The following is a 23720-nucleotide window of genomic DNA, read 5'->3' as shown; positions in this document are numbered from 1 at the left end:
ATTGGTTAGTGAAAAGGATCACCACATTATAGGCTAGGCATTAAATATTGCATAGAAATTGTCTTTCAGGCAGCATTTTTGTCCACAAAGTAGCTCCAATTATGAAGCGAGTATTGAGCAAAGAGTGTAAGAGTTCCAGAAGCTGTGGCTGCAACCAGTAATCATTTTTTGTCAACTCTTTTCTTTATTTGTAAAGATTACTTCATCTACTGTTTTTATTTTATTTTCCACATTATATGATCCAATTGAAAAAGATATGTAGCTTAATAAATAGGACCGTAAGAAATGGCTATGTCAACACTTATCTGTTGTTATTGCCTTTTGGGGTGAAATTGTTAATAAATATTATATATATTCTGCAAAGTTTTTTGTGTTTCCTGAAAAACTTGAAAAAATGACTTTGACCATTATTTTAGGAAGGTGACAATATTGAATCATATTACACTGTATCACATTGTTTCCTATTGCATTATGTCCTGTAGTATAATATTGTACTGTATAATATGTATTGCATTTAATATATTGTCATGTCATATTGTACCACATATTGTATTGTATCATAACTGTGTTTCACATTTCGTTTTGTAATTTCTGTATTCTATCATATTGTGTCATATTGCAGTAGATTGTATTATATCACAAGATGTTCTTTCTTGGTCATCCAACATTTCTTCATTTAAAAGGAGATTTTTAATTAAATGTAATAACGAAAAAAATGCATTACTCAATAACACATCCTCTGTAATCAATGATACAAAATACATTCATTTTATTCTTCGATCAATAAAAAAAAAAATCATCTTCACACCATTTACACAAAATAGTTCAGGAATTATTGTTCAACCTGTTAAAGCTGTCCTGTAAAATCAGTCAAACATATTTATCTCTACCCTCGTTATTCACTGTTTCTCCTCTCCTGGATCGTTACGCTATACCGTTCAGGATTTGTCTGTACATGATATACATCTATTCTTAAATACATTGCTTCCAGTCTATGTACATAAAAGAGCTTATTGATATTTCAAATGGTTACAAGATGTATGCTTTAAAGTGATGCTATGAGTGTCTGTTTAAGGGTTAGGGCTGTTAAAAAAACATCCAGCACAAAATTAAGTTTCACGATATTTCATGAGAAGAAAGTATGTGGTCATATTTAAAAGGCTGAAAAATAAACAGGGCTCTGGGCCAACAGCAAAACAAAGAATCAAACGGCAGTTTTTCTCTTTGAACGCATCAGTTTATGTAATGAATCTCCCCACGGCTCCATTCCTACGGCCTTCGCAAATGGAAATAAAATCTAACTTGAAATCCCTTCTATCCTTGAGTCTCGTTAATGTGATTGGGAAAACAGAGCCTCTTTCCGTCTGGTATCGGTACCACGGAGTCTGCAGTGGAGTTCCACCTCACACACAAACTGTTTCAACTCTTATCCCAACAGATCACAGCTGTATCTGTCAGATCAACCAAGGCTTCCAGAGCGAGCACAATGATGCTTTATCTCTCGTCTGCTGAGCGAACGCAACAGATGAAACTCATTAACTACAACGTGAATGTTCTGTAATTCTCTGCTTTGAGGCGTTAGATGTATGCATATTAACAGTATAGAGCAGTTTAAAGGATGCAGATGATAGTTTTCAAAGATAAATCAACAATTAAGAAATATGGGAATAATGAATTAAAAATATTTAAAGTAACTGACTTTAGATGCTTGTAATGATTATGTTCTATGTATTTTAGCTTAAAAAATACATCTGCTACATCTTTTGTCTCCACCTGGACAAAGTCCACACCCTTCACAGCATCTTCCAGCTATCTTTGAGGCTCCCTGAACATTATCAGGGAGTTTTATTTTTTAATGGGGCAAAGCTCTTACATCTCTAAAAGCTGCGAGGAGAATGCATGCTTGTGTGTCTTGAAGATGTGTGCTTGCGTGAGTGCAGTGACGGCGGCTCAGAGCAAACACATCAGAGCGTTTCCATTTGCTATCCGCTTGCAGAGTTTTTGAACCCACGCAGCAGCACTCTGTTCTGTCTCTTGTTAGTCTCTGTCTTTTTCTCCCTTTCAGTGCAGCCACAAGCTATTCTTTTCTTAAAACTTTCCGTGGCAGATGGAGACAGAGGCCTCAGCGCCTGTGGCAGCTGCCTCGGCTTCAGATCTTCTGGCACATGTGGAGCCTGGACTTGGATGAGGAGGTGGCATCTTTCCACACCTTGCAGGAGAGACCCTTGGCACAGTCACAACGCTGGAAGATCTCCAGGCCATGAGAGCCTTTCTTCCTCTGCTTAGTGCACACCTCTCCCTGCCGCAGCACCGGTTTGCAGATTTTGGTCCAGAAGTGACGGGCGCAGCAGTAGCTCTCCGAGCAGTCTGATGAGCGTAAGCAAGGGTCGCCCTCGTGACCTTAGAGAAGATAACAGGAAACACTGATGATGAGTCAAAAAGCAGCCAACAACAAAACAAAACTTCATCCGAGTGAAACTACTGGGACATGCAAAAGTACTCACACCCCTTCTACATTTCCCCATTTTGTGAACAAAGAAGTGCATCTGAAAAGTGTGGTGTGCATTTGTATTCAGAGCCCCTGAGGCAATACTTTTACTGCAGTTACAGCTGCAGGTATTTTGGGGTAGGCTGCCATAGGGAGGAACAGCCAAAGTCTGAAGAAAATCTTTAAAACACCATTGGAAAGTCTGTAGAGGTCTTAGAGAAGGCCACAAGAAAGTCTGGCTGCCATGGAAAAAAACATAAAGAGATAAAAGTTGGTTTAAAACTTTTACATATTGCTGTAATAGTAGTAACATATTGCTTTTTAGCTTGTTGCTTGTGCATTTAGATTTAGGGTCTTATGTTATCTCAAATAAGGTGACATGAGTGCTAAGCAGGAGTCTCAGTGAGTTATTAGCAATAAACAAACCAAACCTCCATTCTGAGGCTTTACTTGTGTTTCACACAAAGTGTGCTGCTCTCAGTGAAACTGCCTGCATTGCTCCAACTAGGTGCAGAAACAGCAAAAGCATTGTGGTTTTTTCTCGACTCCTAATGTTATGCTTTGGTTACAGCATTGCTGACACATGAGCAGAGAGACAATTATCAACATAGTCTGTGGACTGGCAGAGACCATGAATACGTAAAGACCTCCAGAAAGGGAACAACAGACAGATTTAGACACCTGGAGCACCTAAAGGTTCAGTGAAGGCATCATGTGTGGTGAAATCTTACCCTTTAGTACATGCTTAGCCTGGCCCCTGCCTTTCTTCCTCCAACTGTGGTCTTTGGTAGACAGCACGTTGGGATTATCTATTGCAGAGATGTGAGGTGACAGCACACTCTCAGAGATGGAGACACAAATATCTGCAGTGAAATAGAAGACAGACATTGCGGTCATAAAAACAGCAGATTTTTTAACCTGCCAGAGTTTACTTAGGTCGTGTGATTTTTATTTTGCAGGACTTTTCCATGGAAACAACAGAGAGTCTTAGGAAGACTCAAAAGACCAGGACTTTTAGGAATTCTAAGAAGTTCGGGTTGGTTTTTTTTTTTGGATACATCCCAAGGGGGGGAACCCCAGGAAGACCCAGAACTCACTAGAAGGACTATATATCCTGTTAGGTGTGGAAACGCCTTGGGATCCCCCAGAATGAGCTGGACGATGTCGCTGGGGAAAGGCATGTCTGCTGTTCCCTCCTGGACCTGTTGAACATGCAACCTGATCCCAGATAAGCGGAAGACAATGGATGAATGGATTTAAGTGTACCTCCAACAGATTTCTATAAATTTGTTTTATATTTTTATTGAAAATGCAGCTTTGCTACTGATTTTATAACCTTTTGTTTTGGTCTTATCAGTTAAATGGATAATTTTGCTTGAGTAGTTTTCTGTTCTGTAAAATGCACAGAATGTGCAGTTGATTAGTTTTGTGGGTTTTTTGTTTGATTGAGACTAAGCTGGGTTATAAATTAGTGTTTATTTTTAAATCTGGATGTATATTAATACTTTCTTCTGTAACTCAATCCTGTGCAGTCTTCCAACGTGTAGTTTATTTCTGTTTGGTTCATTCACTGATTTGTTTAGATCCTTCTAAGAAACACAGCAGTCGGCCCACAAAGACGTTTCTATTGATGGGAGAAAACGTTTTGTTCTTGACAGAACTAACTCTGATTTGGAGTTTTGTTCTTAGCAATTGTTACACTTGGTCATAAAGAGGATTTTTACAACAAAATAGTTCAGGGTTGGTGCGCCACCCTGAAACATTTATACATGTAGTCAGTCCAGCGTTTCCTCAGACAGGAATAGACAGGAAGAGAAGACATGAATCAAAAGAGCTCAATATACCAAGGATTTGTTTCTTGTAGGAACATTAAAATACAATCAAAAATAACAAATTTTCAAGCAGACAAGGACAGAGCAGTAGCGTTATCGTCCAGAAAGAGTTCTGCAGTGCAAGTTATGTGTGATAATTTGTGAACATTGAGAAGTTTTCTACTTCTCAATATAAAACCATGTGGCAGAAACTCTGTCGTAGAATATAGAAATATTGAACTTTTTCCCAACATGGCTAAGAAGAGTCAGATGTAAAAAGCTGCTCATTCAGATGCAGTGAGACATTTTAATTATAGCTGAATCTGGATCTTTATGAGAGGATGAACCACAGGATGAAAACAAATGTTCAATGTTTTGGTTCAAACTAAAGCAATGAATCGCCGTCATCCTCACAATGCAACTGATGAAACAGTTTGATGAAGAAACTTTACATCAATGGCCGAAACAGCCGCCAGAGGATGTTTGACTCAATCATCACAGTACCATTATCTTCAGAGTTTTGTTTTAACATGGCTAAGTACAGGGGTTGGACAATGAAACTGAAACACCTGGTTTTAGACCACAATAATTTATTAGTATGGTGTAGGGCCTCCTTTTGCGGCCAATGCAGCATCAATTCGTCTTGGGAATGACATATACAAGTCCTGCACAGTGGTCAGAGGGATTTTAAGCCATTCTTCTTGCAGGATAGTGGCCAGGTCACTACGTGATACTGGTGGAGGAAAACGTTTCCTGACTCGCTGCTCCAAAACACCCCAAAGTGGCTCAATAATATTTAGATCTGGTGACTGTGCAGGCCATGGGAGATGTTCAACTTCACTTTCATGTTCATCAAACCAATCTTTCACCAGGCTTGCTGTGTGTATTGGTGCATTGTCATCCTGATACACAGCACCGCCTTCAGGATACAATGTTTGAACCATTGGATGCACATGGTCCTCAAGAATGGTTTGGTAGTCCTTGGCAGTGACGCGCCCATCTAGCACAAGTATTGGACCAAGGGAATGCCATGATATGGCAGCCCAAACCATCACTGATCCACCCCCATGCTTCACTCTGGGCATGCAACAGTCTGGGTGGTACGCTTCTTTGGGGTTTCTCCACACCGTAACTCTCCCAGATGTGGGGAAAACAGTAAAGGTGGACTCATCAGAGAACAATACATGTTTCACATTGTACACAGCCCAAGATTTGTGCTCCTTGCACCATTGAAACCGATGTTTGGCATTGGCATGAGTGACCAAAGGTTTGACTATAGCAGCCCGGCCGTGTATATTGACCCTGTGGAGCTCCCGATGGACAGTTCTGGTGGAAACAGGAGAGTTGAGGTGCACATTTAATTCTGCCATGATTTGGGCAGCCGTGGTTTTATGTTTTTTGGATACAATCCGGGTTAGCACCAGAACATCCCTTTCAGACAGCTTCCTCTTGCGTCCACAGTTAATCCTGTTGGATGTGGTTCGTCCTTCTTGGTGGTATGCTGACATTACCCTGGATACCGTGGCTCTCGATACATCACAAAGACTTGCTGTCTTGGTCACAGATGTGCCAGCAAGACGTGCACCAACAATTTGTCCTCTTTTGAACTCTGGTATGTCACCCATAATGTTGTGTGCATTTAAATATTTTGAGCAAAACTGTGCTCTTACCCTGCTAATTGAACCTTCACACTCTGCTCTTACTGGTGCAATGTGCAATCAATGAAAACTGGCTACCAGGCTGGTCCTATTTAGCCATGAAACCTCCCACACTAAAATGACAGGTGTTTCAGTTTCATTGTCCAACCCCTGTATCTACTGCTGCACTTTAGATTAGGACACTATTGTGTTCAGTCACTCTGTGAACTTTGGGTAAACCTGTTTTTTCTTCAATGTGCTTTTTATACAAACTAGACTTGCACTTGCTAAAGCAAGCAGTGGGTTTACAACCAGTCAGTTTAGTTGTAAAAACTCTTTAAGGCAAGACATCAAAACCTTGAATTTAGCGTTGAATTCATGTATAATTCAAAATGAAATCACATTAAAGTGTGCCTGTGTTCATGCTCACAATTACTGCAGCGGTTCCCGGGGCAGCACATGGCATCTCGGTGACAGCGCTTCTTCCTCCTGCGGCAGGACAGGCAGCGAGACGGAGCTTGCTGGGGGCTGTGGCAATAGCTGCCAACACTGCACTCCTTGTCGTTACTGCATGGATACACCTGCTGTGCACAACAAAAACACATAGTTATCAGGTGAGGACGTTTTATATGGTACAATAACGCAAAACAAATTATTTTTAAATTCTCTTTATGAAATCTTCATGTCTTTCTTTACCACTAGACATTTTATTTTTGTAAATCATGGAACATGAAGACATAAAGAAATTCTTCAGCTGCCTATATTAAAATGTTAAGAAACCTTTACGTTTTAAATTAAATGCAAGGAAAAGGTGAAGTTTGGTTTGTACTGTGAAGAAAATCCAATCAAGAATTTAACAGTAGCATTTTTATAGCCAGAAGGCACTAAACGGTTTTCTTATTTAAAAAAAAAGTAAATCAACAGTTTTCACATTTTTAAATTGAAATTCTGTAAAAAAAAAAATTTAAAAGCAAAAAACAATGTTTTATATTTTCCTCAGTTAAAAACAGCACAAGAAATTAAAGTCAAATAATCAGCCAAAATCAAATGAAGAGAAGGATATCATCAGCATATAGGTGAAAGGAAACACAAGAACTGTTTAAAATCATAAAAACAATAAACAATAAAAAAAAAAACTAAATAGATCCTTGAACTTAACTGAAAGGTTCATTCAAGTCAGAAGTCAAGTTTTTTTGTATTGAAAAATTTGTCATTAATCAGATACCAAATATCTGAATGCCATGTGCACAAAACGTTGCATACTGTGCCCTGACATTGATGATCACTTTGATTTGATCCTTTTATAAATAAACTGAATTTAAGGCGTAATGTCTATTTTTGCAACAGCTAACCAATAGCCCAAAACTTCTGCATAACTTCTAACCTGTAAGGTACAGTAAAAATTTTATGGAAAGTTTCCAGCATTGCGCCGCTTTTATGCTATAAAGCTGTTTTTTTCTTCACTAAACTGGTTCCAGTGCTCAACTGTATCTAGTGATTGCTTACAACAAGTTCTACCTGTTGCCATCTCTGAAAGCACCGAATCTGTCTTCATCAGAAATTACAGCTATGTGAAAAAGTATTTTTCACACTTTTACAGATTTCCTGTTTCTGATTTTTGTCACACTTAAATGTCTGACAGCATGAAACAAAATGAAATATCAGAGTACAAATACAAAAAGCTTTTCTCAATTGATTAATTAATTCATTAAAAGGATATGCCATCTAAACCAACTTGGCCTGAGTGAAAGCATAATTGTTCCCCTTCTTTGGGCTGGGAGTCAAGAAATCACTTAAACAGAACCTTCATGACAACATATAGTAGGCTAGAGCATATCTAAAAGCAACAAATCATGCCATGAAACCAAGAAATTCAAGAACACATGAGAAACAAAGTCACTGACAGCTGTCAACACAGGGTCACAAAGCCATTTCTAAGGCTTTGGGACTCCAGTCAGCCATAGTAAGAACCATTATCCACAGATGGAGAAAACATGAAACAATGGTGAACCTTCCCATTAGCAGTCAACCCTGCAAAATGACTCCAAGACTGCAACAACAACTCATCCAGGAGGTCAGAAAAAAACAAAGAACAACATTTAAAGCTCTGCAGGGGTCACTTTTCTCAGGTAAGGACAGAGTTCAAGGTTCAACAAAAAAAATAGCATCCATGGGAAAGTTCCAAGGCCAGAACCACTGTTGACCCAAACAGAACACAAAGGCCTGTCTTACACTTACCAGAAAATATCTTGATGGAAATACTCTGAGGACTGATGAGAAAAAAGTGAGGTTGAAAAATAAAACAAAATCAAGATTTTGGAGTGGTCTAGTCAAAGTCAAGACTTTGACTAGACCACTCCAAAACACTCCACTAGAACACCCCACTAGAGTCCAAGTCAAGGCTTTGACTCTATGAAGATGCTGTGACATGACCCTAAACAAGTCATTCGTGCTTGAAAACCCTTCACTTTGGCAGAATTAAAACAATTTTGCAATGAGTGGGTGAAAATTCCTCCACAGTGACGTAAAAGACTCATTATTGCTTAATCTTGATGGCACTTGTTGACCCAATGGGAGGTAAAACAAGAACCTGCTCAGAGAAAATAAAATACTGTGTGCTTCATGAACTGGAACAGGAAAATATGTGGAATAATAATAACCAGTGTCAGGTTAAAACTTTCTACCTAGAAAGTTGCTCTGATACCTTTAATATAAACCAGCCATTCAACAAAATAAAAAACTGGGTAAAATTAACAACTATAACCAACCATCACAACACAACACAACCATCTGTATTTCTCCATGATTTATTACAGATGAGACTAACTGTAATATTTGCAGGAGTTCAGCAGAAGTTTTTGAGTATTTTTATATTACTTAAATAATTCCAACATTTCTTTTCCACATCAAAATGATCTTTATTGGAATTGTTCCTTCTCCAAACCATTACCTTTCGATTAAAAACAAATGTCATTAGGACTGCTCCTCTTTCACTCTGGCCTCACAAAGTGTTCAGAGCTTTAATGACCGGGAACTGAAGGAAACTTTAGGAGGCAATCATATTCCTTCTTTGGTGCTTTGTACTGAAAGAGTAAATATAGTACAAAGTGCAGCAAAGGATCTCTACAAAACCAGAAAGACACACCTCAGCCGATATAACATCCACTTCTTTTTAAAGGTAAGCGTACAATGAGAGCTAACTCATATTTTCCACATACAGTGAGAGGTTTTACTGGAACCAGTATCGTTATAAAATACTTTTCACATGCGAGTCCTCTTGTTCTTGGAGTTGGAGCAGGAGCAAGGGCGTTTGGCATAATATGGACCACAAATCAAGTAAACTTTGTGGACAAATGAAATAAAGCGATAAAATTTGCACTGAGTTAATCGAGAAATAAAGATGTAAAACCGGCTGCATGAAAGGCTCAGAGGCGAGGCACGCTAACATTCAGGCCAACTGTGCTTTTATCTTTGCTATGTCTCTCTTTTATTCAGCCATTCGAATGTAAAAGTTCGAGAAATGATCAAAGGTGTGAATTCTTACCACAAACTAACACCAAGGTAAACATGCAACCAGCAAAGGGAACAGGAAACCCAAACTAAAGGCGCAAACTAGGCTGATTTGCTGCCCGACATCAGAAGAACAGCTCAGCTGCCACACCAGCAGCTCCACCGCATCCACATTTAGCTGGCATGGTGCTGACAGACCTGATTTACTGTGGCTTACCACTGACAAACATGAAGCATTCAACATGGGATTGAGCATGACAACCCAGCTGAGTCTGGCTAAAATAATCAGACCCACAATCACCAAAAAAACTTGGTTGGGAGTATCAGCGTCCATAAGGATGGATGGCTATGCCAAATGAAAAAACTAGGGATCATTTCGGACAAGAATGTTTAAATCAACAGCATCAATATTTCAGTATGTTATCATTTCTTTCTCCTGTGCTTCAGCTTTGGAAAATTAACATGATTAGACTTTTCTGGACGCTCGCCAGTCTGACTCTCTCGAGCTGAAAACAGATGGAGTCGACGACAAAGCCAAAGAGAAATTAGCTTGAAAACAGGCTGAATGCTCATCCATCATCATGTCGGATTCCAAGAAATCAAACACTTAACATGTTGATGAAAGTAACAGAGCCCTGATGTTTTATAGATTTTCACCAATTCTTCCTAAAGTAAGAATAAAGATGGTAAAAGGTTATTCAAAGGCTTTATGGACTAAAATAAACGGGAAAGGGAGGAAAATACCCTTTATTTCAACTTATCCTTTCACCCTTGTCTCTGGACCTCATTATTAAATATATTTGCACATAATGAAATATGTTTACATAGATTAAAGTGATGTAAACATTTTCTGACTAAGAACAGTATTTCATAACATAGCAATGACTATGATTTGATTCCCTTTAGTAAAGGTTTTGCCATGTAAAGTTTGCATCTGCTCCCAACAAAGAAACTGGGCTTACCAAACATTTTTTATTTCTCACAGAGACCAACAACCAACTAAAATGTCCTGAGTACCATGTTTTGAATTTATGGTACTGTGTGATTTATTTAAAAACAACAAAAACAATGAGCTTAACATGTATATAAAGGATGTTTTCATATTGCCCATTATGAAGATCGGTGCACTGCATAGAGCTGCATTCAGCTGGATTTATAAATACCAAGTATAGGTTTGTTTATAAACTCTGTTGGCTCTTTTAATATCTGCAGCTGGTGTTTGTAAATCCTGCTGAAAACAACCAGTCACTGTCTATAAATACCAAAAATGCCAGTGAGTACTGAAGAGTGTTCACAAACACCAAATGTTTACAGCAGCATTTATAAATTAGACTCGTAATATGAAGACATATGTTTGCAGAGACAAAGACCAAATCCAGTGATTTATCCCTGGTGATCCCCTGTGATGCTCTACAGAAAATCCAAGGGGGCATCAAACATTTCCTGAAAAAGACATTTTACTGATGATTTTATTGAGGTGGCCCTTGTAAACCAAGCAGATTCTTTGTGTTTTCTTGTTTGCCTGTTTGTTTTTAACTAGCTGGATCCATGTCCAGCCCAGGTACTGTATGAGACATTGATACAAGCATGTGGAACTTAGTTTGGTGTAAGATAGAAAACTCACAGTGATGGTAAAAAACCAAATACACCCCACGATTCAATAGCTTGTAGACACCTTTTCAGCAGCAGTTACTGTCAGTACTCATTTTCTGTCTGATGTTATCAGTCCCTCACATGACTGTGGAAGAATTTCGGCCCGCTTGATTTTCCAGGGTTCTTTCAGTTGCTTCTGCTCAGCTCTTCTGTTGTACATTTGGTGCTGTGTTTGGGATAATTCTCCCGTTAAAGATCCAGTTTGGTCCAGAATACTTTGGTAAACAGGGGATGCATGGATCAACTCAATGACTGACTGGTACCAAGGTCGTGTGGTTGCAAAATAAGTCCAAATCATCAACCCTAAAGTCCACAGGTATTTGAGGTAAAATGCTGCTTTTGGTTTTCTCCAAATATGAAGCTTTATATTATGGCCAAACATCAGAATCTTGGTCTCATCTGTCCAATAGACAGTGTTCCAGAAAGTCGTGTCATTCCTTTAGATTCAGCGTTGTAAACCTTGCTGCTATAGTCTTAAGGGAGAAAATTACTTTGTCCTGCAAGCCTTCCCAACAGCCATACTTGTTCAGGCCTTTTCTAGCTCTTCTGTCATGAACTTTAATATCCAACGTGTTAACTGAGGCCTAGAGTCTAAGATAGAGCTTTTGGTGTGTCCATTTTTTCATTTCTCTGAACACTGCAGATTCTGACTTTGGTATGAAGTTCTTGGGACCTCTTAAAAAGGAGATTGATAACAGCCCTACATGTTTTCCCCTTGTGAAGATTCCTTCTCTCTGTAGAATTAGGAACTTAATACTTTACAAATGGCTGTATAAACCATCCTAGATTATTAAGGCCGCAATAACAGTTTTGTGAAAGTCATTGCTGTTGTCTTTCCTTCCTGGCATTGTGTTAAGAGACTCCTGTTTGATCCAGACCAGCAGACTGTCAGACCTCCTTGTACCATTTCCCAAATTAATGGGCAACAACGGCTATTGTTCTCGTTGACATTACTATCAGACAAAAATGTATGTTTCAGAGCAATAGCTTTTATGGGCACACTGGTCATTATGGTTCTGTCCATCCATCAGTGGATGGACAGAACCATCCGTGGATGGATGGCGGAAAGATGTCCAGGCATACTGATCAAAAGGCTGACCCACCACAGCTCACTCGTTTTGATGTGGAGGAGCATCGACTCTGCTTTGAGCCTCTCTTTGATAACGGAGCTGCTCGCCCCATCCCTACACAGGAAGATCACTTCCATCACTTGTATCCAGGGTCTTGTTCTTTTGGTCTGATTGGACAGACCATCAAACTGAGAGCTTTACTTTTTAACTAGTTTATTTCTTCACCTCGAGAGACTGGAGAAGCATCCACATTTCTGCAGATGAAGCCATTATCCACCTCCTGATCCATCCAACCATCACTCATGAACAAGTTGCCAAGATGCCTGAACTTCTCCCGAAGCAGTTAGGATGTACTTATGTTTTCCCATGAAAAATTATATTTGTCCATGGCTCTGGAAAGCTGAGTTGTTGCTGTCTGATTTGCTAATCTGACCTTTCCTGATGTGAATCATAAACACATCCATGTCCATGTTTGATGGCAGGAGGATACAGTCTGTCATCAGCATCTAATACACACAAAATGTGTTTCTTTCCAAACCTCTTAGTCTGCTATTTTTTATCATTGTTTAATTATATTATTAGTTTTATCATTTTGTTCTATCAGTTCTTACTTTTTAATTTGTTTATTTGTTAGAGTAAAAACATGGAAGTAGTTTCTCTTTTCTTAGACCATTCCTGCTCAGTAGAGTTGCTTTCCGTTTAAGACTAATGCAGTAAATGTATGTGCATTGTACACCATTACAAACCACAGCTCTGCTGTTGCATAACACATTACATGTCATCCAAGGCACCTAATAATACTATATTGTTGGGTGTAATTTCAGGAAGATTTAAAGGTATTAAAAACTGAGTACAGCCCAACCTTCTTGTGCCACATCTTTGCTGTTTGCCAAGCAATGTCTCTGTGAGGAAATCAAGCTTTTACAACCTTCAGCTCTTTCTTAAAGCACAAACTGTCATTTTACATTTCTGTTTGAGGGAGGATTAAACATGCAATAATTGGGTTTGGAGACTCTAATGTTTGGAGAGGACCAGGTTGGCTGCCGTCATACTAATCACCCCCCGGCTCCAGGCATATGCCTAATAAACAGACATTAAGATGGTCCTCATCCCCCCTCAACAAGACAAATAGTCATACTCCTTAATTAAAACAGCATGTTGTAACTCTGTTACTGCTTTAATCTGATCTAATGCTTCTTAGATTTTGTTAAAATACTTTTTTTGAATTAAATCATTGACTTCAAAGCTGGAATCTCTTTATTAAGAGAAATGCATACATTCCTGAGGACTGCTGGGGCAAACGCATGCCGGGGATGAATTTGTCGGAAATATGAGGAGAAGTTTGTGAATGTACAGCTGGAATTTTTCTCCCCTGACAAGAAAAATGTGCTGTTATCTAAATATGAAGACAAGCAGGGCCTGCCACATGCTGGGCCACTTCAGATCTGTCTGTCCAGCAAAACTGCAGTTTCAGATCAGTTACAATGCATTTTGAAGGCTAGTGTGGAGGAGAGACTGAGGACACCTCTTCCATCAAGACTGAAACTGAAAGACGGATCTTTGAAAGTCGGTGATGCCTGACCCTCAAACCACCGCTGATAATCTTCCCTCACTCTGTCGTGTTTTAAAACACCTCGTTTGCTACTTCTGAGGGACATTTGGATGCATCATCCTCATCTCATATCTGCTCCCTTATTTTTACCTTCACACATAAAAGTGCAGCCCTGGATCCTGCACAGGAAGTGGGTAAACATGGTGTATACTTAGAATCCTCTCCTGGCATGCTGGTGAGATGATAAAGGAAGAGACAGACAGAGATCCGTATGGGAAACCTCATGTCTAGTGCTGGTAAAGCACTGCTGCTTTGAAGAGAAACATTAAATGTGCGGGAGCAACAATCTACAAGGGATTTACCGCAGGATATGCTCGGCTTTGAACAATCTTTCCCAGTCTCTGAGATCCCGTATTTACCTGCATACACTCATTCCAAAGTGATGATATAATTTCCAAGGAAGTGCTCTGTAATGCATATAAATACTGTAACAATAAAAAGGGAAGTTTTAATTAGATTTAGTCTGCATAAAAACACAAAAAATTAACAACAGGAAAAAAAAAAAAAAAAAGAAAAACACAACAAAACAGCATGTTCCCAAAAGATACATCTGCTTTAACTTCATTATCAAAAATTCTCCTTTGCCCCAGTGATTATCCTGGTGAGCAACAACTAAAGTCCAGATGTAGTCCTGACTTAGTTTTGTGCTTTTATTTCTGTTAATTATGACACTGTTATCTTCTAGGTTTATTACATTTAGAATGGTGGTAGTTCCATTCGGCTTAACACCGAACATGCTTTTATGTGAAACTAAATCCAAGTTTGCAAACCATGCAAAACAATCTGCATTTTAATGCCTACTTTTGTCATAATGCTATCAGTGTGTCATAAAAAAACAGCCACTTTGGTCCTTTGAGGGTTGGTCCTGAAGGCAATGGTGCAGTTTTAGACATCATGATTGAATGAATGAATGAATGAATGAATGAATGAATGAATGAATGATTTTTGGTTTCTTGGAGTTGATGGATGGTGTTCTGGAAGTGGTTCTGTTTGGGGGTTCTGTGGTTCTCTTGGGGGACTCCAGCGGTCATGTGGGACATCATGGTTTAAAATAGACAGATGTGATTGGTCTGACTCGGAGCAATACCCTGCCTTGTTTGAATTTGAGTTGTGTTTCGTTCTTGAATTTCTCTGCATGGAATGAAGATGGGATGTCTACAACAAGCGCTTTCTTAAAGCATAAGGTGGTTCAGAAGTACTTGGTACCCGACCACCTTGGGCCAAAGGTCAATGATCATAATGCACCGTTATATCGCCACCCAGCAGTGAGTTGGATCTGGTGATGGGGCAGGCTGCTGGAGTGACCCAGAAAGTGGTGGTGATGTGAGAACATATGTTGGAGAACCCTTTTTAGAGGATCTTCAACTCACACCTCCAGGAGAGGTTTTCTCATATTCCGAGGGAGATCGGGGATTTGCAATCTACATGAGCCCTCTTTAGGACCTCTGTTGCATATGCAACTTATATGAGCTGTGGCCTGAAGATGCTGAAGGTGCTGCTGTGGCACAACCAGAGGACACACAGGTGGACACCTGCAGAGGAAACCTTCAAGCTGAAAAATGAGTACATTAGCGCTTGGTCATTTTGGAGGTCTCTCAAAACAGCAGATATGTCCCAGAAGTCCATTACCAGGGGTCATGTTGAATGTCCATCTCCATGTCCCCAGCTCCCTGGTAGCAGATACAGCAGTGGATGAGGTGCTCACCAAGATGCCAAAAGCTCTGGACAGTTGGGTGTTGGCCAACACTCCTCTATTATGTAACATGGAGGACTGGACCAACGCCTGTGGAGAGGGAAACAGACGTGGTGGTGCCAATAAAAAAAAAAAAAAACGGAGACTGGCAAATGTTTTCCAACTATTGAAGGATCACACATCTCAGTCCTCCTAGGAAAGTTCTTGGGTCTTGAAGATAAGGTTTCAACAGATTGTTGAATCGTGGATTCAGGATTAGTAGTGTAGAGGAGCATCCTGGTCCTGAACAGTGGATCAGATCTTAACCTTGCAGAACTGCTGAGGGGGTTCTGGGAGCTTGGTTGTGCAGTCCACGTGTGTTTTGTGGATGTGGAGAAGCCAGACAGCTTGTGGTATTTTTCTGGGGTTGTTGCAGGGGTTTGCAGTGTCTTTTCTTCTAAATGCTATCCAGGCTGTGTATAACCAAAGTAAGAGCTATGTCCACCTTCTCAGCACAAAGTTGAACTTGGTTCAAGTGTGGGTTGGACTCCACGAGGCCTTCCCCTCACCCTGGATCTTATTTATGGTGTTTGTGGATGGTAAGGATGGGAGGCGGATGTCTAGTTTTGGCACATCAGAGTCTCATCTTTGCGTTTTTAGGCGATGTGGTTCTGTTGGTGTCTTCAAGCCATGACTTTGAATACTGGAGCAGTTCGCTGCCGAATGGGAAGCTGCCGGGATGAGAGTCATCTCATCTACGTCTGAGGCCATAGTCGATTGCTCTCCTCCGGTCGAGGATCAGTCTCTGCATTAACTGGAGGATCCGGTGCTTCATCTGCTGTAATGCGGGCACTGCCCTGGTCCATGGCAGTGAAGAAAGACAGAAACAACTAGACCAAAATGCTTTGAGTGAAAGTACTTGTGGCTTGAAAAACTGTTGTGTGGGTTTTTTTACCCTGCTGCTTCTGCACACACCCATTTGTTTCAGAGGTTTGCTATACCTTCTGCTTTAAAAGACAAGTTGACAAAAACATCAGTATTTTATATTAGTCAACATTTTGCCAGTGCTAATACCAATGGAACAGAATCTTTTAAAGGTAACCACTCTGGGTCGAGGTAAAAATAAACTGCCTTCTCATCACACCTTCACAGTGTAAAAGTTACACATATGCTGCACACATAGGAACCTGGGGCCCTTCTTTCAAATGTTTTCTGAATATACAAAAGATGAAAGTTGTAATTACTGTTTCAATCTTAGCATATAGGTTGAAATTTAAAATCTTCTTTTTTTTTATAAAATTCTATATTTAGACGCAAACGGCAGTAGAGCTGATGTTGGGATCTAAATTGGGGCCCACTGTTGTATTTTGTAACATTGTTTTATAGAAATAAAATACATTATTGCAGCACTAATAGTCTTGATCAACCACCCAGCAATCCATCAACTATATGTTGCATTTTTCTAATACTGTGACCAATATATTGTAGGAATGTAAAAAATATCGAAATCAAATAAAAATCTTTTTGTTCTGATCAGGGCTGACTCTGGTTCCCAAGAGTCTGAGTTTTTCATGGGGGGGTGGGGGCACAAGAGGGATCATTCAAAAAATTTTAAACCCTCTTTTCTGAATCAGACGTTTGTTGGAGGCAACGTCAGAAACATGATTAATGGTCATATGGAAAAATTACATTTCATGAGCAAAGGTAAAAATATGAAAACTCACTTTATAATCCGGCCTAAAGACCAGTTAGCAAACTGTCTTTCAGTAGTGATACATGAAGTTAGTTTTAAATGTAATTCTAAATATACTGAGTTTATTTAGGGCTTTTCTAGTCATACTGAACACTCAAAGTGCTTTACACTAGAGCCTCATTCACCTAATCACACACACACTGATATGCAGAACAATAGATAACTTGGGGTTAGGTGTCCTGCCCGGGGCCAGAGGCACATCGGCATATGACAGGGGGACACTGGAATTGAACCCACCCCCTTCTGTTTGCAGGAGTAGGTGAAATCTTTACTTTTCATGTTATTCCTCTACAGAGGAAAGCCTGACTAAAGCTTCGGTGACAGACGTGTTTTTTGCAGTCCGGTTTCTCGCTCTCTATCTTGTGATGGCAGGAGGAGCACCAGAGCTCCAGCTTGTAACCTGAAGCCATGAATGGTGTTAATGAGCGCCAGGGGCCTGAAGGAGTCAAATAAACAATGTTGTGAATAAACAGACGTCATATGCCCTGGAAGCACAGATTGCCTGTATCAGATAACATGGGGATGACTGCACACCAGTCACTCACACTAACCATGTCTTCAAACACTGCTACTTTCATCACATAAAACACATGTGTTTACTGCCCGGACTGTTTGAGCACAAGTCTCCAACAACTAGACCATATTTAGCGTACGCATATACTCTGAGTTGATCCAACATAAGGAAAAGGAAGTTCTTCAAAGAGCATTATGGGAAAAGGAAATTGGCTTCATGGAAATTAGGAAGTGTGTTGGCTCCTTTTTGAGTAGATACACTCAGGTCTCCTCTGTCATCAGAGGAAGACCACACATGAGGGTCCCAAAGGGATACTTCAGTTTATCTAAAGTGGGGTTGGGTGGAGCAGTGGACTGAGCAGTCCTGAGCAGTTAGTATCTTACCTGCAATCATAATGATCTGAGCTTGGAGAATCAGGGAGAAATTTTCATGACAGCATTAAACAACTGCTTGGACTGCATCAGGACAGAATTTAAGCCATTTAAAAGAACTCAAATGGATTTTTTTTGCACTACAACACGTTTGCAGTGTTGCTTGGACTGGGTAGGCTTAACACAGAGTGTTTGGGAAAGTGCTAGGCAGGTGTTGCAAAACTCAGAATTGGGTGTAAATAATGATATAAAGCAAATTAGATGCAATGAAAAATTCACCTTGACAGCTAGGAAATATGTTTAATGTGTAGATGAGAGATCCTCACTCCTCTCGATGATGTGCTTTGGTATTAACTTGTTTTTTTTCTGTGCCTGAGCCAAATAAAGGAGAGAACATTTCACTGCAGCTGCAGTCCAAGCATTTCATCGTCTCTTCCATTCAGAGTACCATTACATTGAAGAGCTATTTTAGAGCCAAACAAACTGTTGTGTGTAAAATACCTGCAGACAGACTGGTAGAGTCTGAGTGATGTGTCATAGTTGCCTGGACAATAGAGCAAGTGGGAGTGCTAACTTCTGTTTCTGCTCCCCCCTTTTTTACCCAAAGAAACCTGATTCCTCCCTGCAGTCTGACGCATTTACAATCTCTCTCTTAATTCTTAGTCAAAAAATTGTCTAAAAAGCAAGCAAAAACTAAGTATTAGAAATAAGTACGGAGCACTGCATGGTGCAGCATCAGAGAGGTGCCCCATACACAGAGGCCATAGTCCTCGATGGTTCAATTTCCTTGAGACCTTTGCTTCATGTCTTCACCTCTTCTCTCTCTGGCCATTTATTGTCTGGTAACTGTCTATGAATGCAACTAGTGCCAAAAATATCTTTAAAGCAGAAATAATCACTAAAGTTTAGTTCAACTTTCCTTCACCTCAGAGATCAGTCAAACTCAATGCATAAATGTTGCTTTGTCTCCCAGTGATCTCCCAGTGATGAGCAGACAAACGTTTTACTTCCTTTCCTCCTTTTTCCTAAACAGTCACCTTCTGTTGTAGGAGGACAGGGAGACAGAGGAGTCCTAAACGGAAATCTGCTGCACAGATTGTTTAGTAACGTTCATATTTGTTTGCACTGAATAAAGGAACTGGTCAAATATGATCGCTACGATGATTCCTGCAGCATGTTTAGCACCCTTCTACTGTCTGTTTTTATTCATTAATAACCTGTTATGTGTTTAAATGAATAAAATTTAAATGAATAAAAGTAATGGCAAGAGGCCCTATAAAACGTCCACTGCATTATGAAACTGCTTTAAGGACAGCAGCTATGCAGCTGTTTGGGGTAAACTTCCAGTGAAGTGTGTAACTGCATCAATCTTTATCCTGCAAGCAGAGGTGCGTCATGCCAGAATGGTGCCCTGGGTCAGCGCCATCTTATAAACACACGCCTGACAAATTCTCTTCTGCAAAACAACTAACTTCTCACAATGCAACTTCTCAGAATCATCTCAGAACTAAGAAAATACCGCAATATTTTTATACTGTGCACAACATAGGTGATGCCCAGTACCCGCTGACTGGGCATACAAATAAGCAATAGAAAACTGGCAACTATTTTCTGTGCAGGTGCCAAAGTACCTTCAGTCCTTGGCGCCCTGGGTGGTAAGCCATAGAGGAGTGATAATATGTCTCCCATTGATTAACAGTTTAAGCAAAGTAATGAAACATGGCAGCTTAACCATAAAATCAGTTTGTAGCATACGGCACCAGGGTTTTCTACATTTTCAAGACTTGCACCCAGCTGCTTCAATCACAATAATTAGCTCTAACAGATGATGGTGAAAATATATTTGGGTGTCCACTGTGCAACGGTTTGGAAAGAAATCCCCACAGGGATTAGTTCAAAACTAAAACTGAAATTATTAACCACATAAAAAGCCACTGGATGATGAAATGTAGCAGCTTTACTCCACTGGAAAGTACCCTAAAAATCAGAACAAACATTCGCAGTAAGCATAAGAGGTATAAACCCTTAACTGGCCATAAAAGCTGTGAGACATCTTGATTTGGACGAGACCCACCATGGCATTCTGGTGTTCTCTGCACACAGTACGATCCTCCAAAACCACCAAAGACTGTTGCAGTGGCACCGATATAAGCAGGCGTTCAATTTGCGGTTTGGCAGCAGTGCTTGAGGTTGGTTTTCCACACTCCGCAGAGGAGAGAGTGTGGCTTTTCCAATAATTCCTCCGTCTAAGCTGGCCGCCCCTGCTGTCAGCACTTAGCAGGTAATAAAGGACTTCACCACAACAGCAAATGATATCACAGAAAAGGGTGATGGGTGAGAGTAAATATTTTTAATCTAAAAACAGAACTGAGATGGAGATGGAGGAACGCCATCTGCTGCTCAGAGAGACACAGAAAGGCGGTTTTAACAACCCTGACTTTAACTTTTAAATCCCAACAATTCGATCTGATGGTATAAGTGATTCAGGATTTAGTGTGATCAGGACTGATGGTACTTTGGTGAAACCGCAGGAACTGACCATATTCTGAGCGGGTGTTAGTGTATCCCTCAGAAGGCCCTTATAAGAGTCCCATAATCCCAGCCAGCGTCTGGACCACTTTAATGGCACTAAGACCCAGACAGAAAATTACTCCAAGTGTTAACTTTTTCTCACATTTCTGCTGCATTAATGATTTATTGTGGATGTAAGCAGCTCCCAACAGCGGCGTCAGGTTTGAAAAGGCAATTAGGGATTTACGAGGGGTCCGATGCTCAAAATTTCCACTAACGATTCACACATGACAGGAAGAGCGTGTTTAAATTTTTCTTCTGTGATTTTTGAGTTTGATCCTGTACTTGGTCTCTGAATCATAACTTCCAATTTGGGCACTTTAGTAAAGGGCAGTTCCAGCATTTTTAGACAGTTTGGATAGCAGTTGATCATTGCTAGCCTACTTTAAAATCTGAAACACTCAGACATGTCAAACCTAAACTGAATTATCTACACTGATCAAAGAATCCTTAAAATGTAGTTTGTGATTTCTTAAACCATTCTTTCTTTCAGATTTAAAATACAACAATGGGTCATTTTAATGTTTGGCGTTTAGACAACTTCACAAAGAAATCAAGTGTAAAAACTACTATATTTAGATTGGCCAGATCTAAACTGGATTATTCTGCACTAATCCAATAATCTTGGGTTCTCAGAGAGCTTTATTCTATGTATAAAAATACTAAATTACAGTGTCTTAAATGGTGTCAAGAGTAAAAACTGCAGTACTGGGTAAACTAAACTTTTATTTTCAAGGAATTACAGATATTGGGAAGTAAAAGCTTTAATCTTTATGTGGAAGATAATAAAGGGGCTACCTTTTTAGGGGTATTAAATCCATTTTAGATGGACTGCTGTTTGAAAACATCAGCTCTAAGACCAACCAAACCGAATTATTCCACAAAAAAGATAGATTCTTGAAAATAAACTGTGATTTATGGCACCTTTATTCCTTTGGCAAAACCACAAAAAGGGGTAATTTCAATGCTTTTTAGAACATTAATGCCGAGTGAAACGTTCCTAAAGGTTCATAAGAGGACTATTTCGGCATCAAGGGTAAAAGCTGTGCTTCTTAAACTGATCTGAATTATTCTACATTAAATACATTTTTCCTGTTTTCAAAACTCAAACATTTTTTTAGGACATTAAGACGACTTTAAATGGTATATAAAATAAAAACAAGTAAAACCTCACTTGGATTCTACATGCATCAAATAAACCTTTATTATCTTTGCCAAACACAAAACAAGTAATTTTAGAGTTATTTTTAATCATGTAGGCGATCTTAAACGATGTAAAGCATGAAAACCCCAATAAACAACCTTAGACTGAATTATTCTCTGAATTATATCAAAGAATATTTGACGTCTGAGACCCATATGTTTTATTTGTGAAAACTTATAAACGACTATTTTAGTGCTTTTTAGGGCACAAACACTTTAAATGGGGAATAATGTAAAAACTGCAAAACTTAAATAAGTCGAACCTGAACAGAATCATAATAAACTGACCTACTCTGTTTGAAGATGGGTCCTTTTAAAGGTCGTCTCTAACAGCAATGAAATCACACTTTTTGGTTGTTTCAACAGAGTAAAGTGTTCACAAATCTTTAATCAATGTAGAACAAACTAGTCCATGTTTGAGGCTACGCCCTTCAGGTTCTGATCCACTCATCAAGTGCAGTCCAGACGCCTGAAAAGTCCCTACAAGGAAGCAGCGAATCTGCCTCAACTTATTTTATTCGTGTGCGTAAAATTTCTGCAGGCATCATTTCTTCACATTTCCTGATGACTGGAATTAAAGAAGTTTACCTGCGGGAGGAGCCGGTGCTTCCTGGTGACCGGAGCGGACCGGTTCCCTGCTGGTGTCGGAGTCTCCTCCAGGGAAGAGGGCTTGATGGAGTTCGCTTTTGGACGCGCCTCTGACAGCTGGGATGCCTCCGTCCTCACAGAAGCGACGACAAGCATCGCAATGCAGCATTTACTCCAAGCCGAGACGAGCATCTTCTAAATTCAATTTTTAAAAAATAATAAAAAGATTTATCCTGTGGAACAACCTATGGTTTATTTCTCAGTGAGAAGCGTGCGCCCCGGCACCGTCCATGCGCCACTCACAGAGCGCACTGATGGAGTTATGGGGAACTTTCAGGATAAAGGAGTGTGTGAGGAGGTCTCCACCGTGTCTCCGTCCGGCTCTGAGTGGCTCACAGTTCTCCTGCAGGCTCCTTAACGATCTCAGATACTTTCTTTTTATAGGACCCTAATGAGTTTTCTTCCTCCGCCCCATTCAGCATCTGACAAAGACTGAAACTGATCTGTGCGCTGCTGCTCCTCCACACCAACTGCAGGAGCCTCCTCCGGGAAAAGGCTATAAAATTATACACTGTGTATTTTAACTGAGCACTTGACCCTTTTTACGGGTAAGTAAAATAGGAAAAAAGAAGGTAAAGAAAAAGCCAGAGTTTGGCTGATTTAAAAGGGGCCATTGTAAGCACGGAGGAAACTTTTCCACCTTTAAGGAATTCATTTATATATGAAATTCGCCGCTCATTCCACTCATTTAACGTTAATTCTGGCTCCACAATGTAGAATAACAACAATGGGATTGTCCCTCTGCTACAGACATTGATCAGGGATCAGGGATAATCCTGGAAATATGGAGACTAATTTTTACAATTCCTAACAAATTGCCTCTTGAACGTTTCCATATTTTGTCCTGTTACACACTTGAATGTATTTTAGCTGGATTCTATGTCCAAACCAAAGTAATTCCGAAAAGTAAAGTTGGAGGAAAATTACATATGATTTTCAGCATTTCTTACAAATAAAACTCTGAAAATTGTGACTTGCATTTGGGTCTCCTTTACTCTGATACCCTAAATAAAGTCCAGTGGAACCAACTGCTTTAAGAAAACACTTCAAGTTAATAATATGTAAATTAATCTCAGTATAAATACAGCTGCTCTGGAAAGGCATCAGACCCAAGACGTGGTCATACACCTAAGATGACCGACAGCACAAAGAGAGCATTAATCAGAGAAGCAGACAAGAGGACCTTGGTCACTCTAGAGGAGCTACA

At 39.8% G+C, this 23720-nt stretch overlaps 1 protein-coding gene across 2 annotated transcripts; it reads right to left on the bottom strand.

The window, feature by feature from the left end:
- Positions 1–752: 752 nt before the first annotated feature.
- On the bottom strand, positions 753–23224 carry dkk2 (dickkopf WNT signaling pathway inhibitor 2). Of its 2 annotated transcripts, none has more exons than XM_047366012.1 (4): positions 22454–23224; positions 6367–6517; positions 3220–3351; positions 753–2400 (listed from the first exon to the last, which is right to left on the bottom strand). In XM_047366012.1, the coding sequence occupies exons 1-4, from the start codon at positions 22643–22645 to the stop codon at positions 2150–2152; spliced, it is 726 nt and encodes a 241-aa protein (XP_047221968.1). In that variant the 5' UTR covers positions 22646–23224; the 3' UTR covers positions 753–2149. The 2 variants fall into 2 exon arrangements, with proteins under 2 accessions (XP_047221968.1, XP_047221966.1); XM_047366010.1 differs by having other exon boundaries at positions 6367–6520; positions 22454–23037.
- Between the last annotated feature and the right edge of the window lie 496 nt (positions 23225–23720).

Source organism: Girardinichthys multiradiatus, chromosome 5 (assembly GCF_021462225.1).
Source record: "Girardinichthys multiradiatus isolate DD_20200921_A chromosome 5, DD_fGirMul_XY1, whole genome shotgun sequence".
NCBI classification, from domain to species: Eukaryota; Metazoa; Chordata; class Actinopteri; order Cyprinodontiformes; family Goodeidae; genus Girardinichthys; species Girardinichthys multiradiatus.
This window is presented reverse-complemented; position numbering and strand designations above follow the sequence as displayed.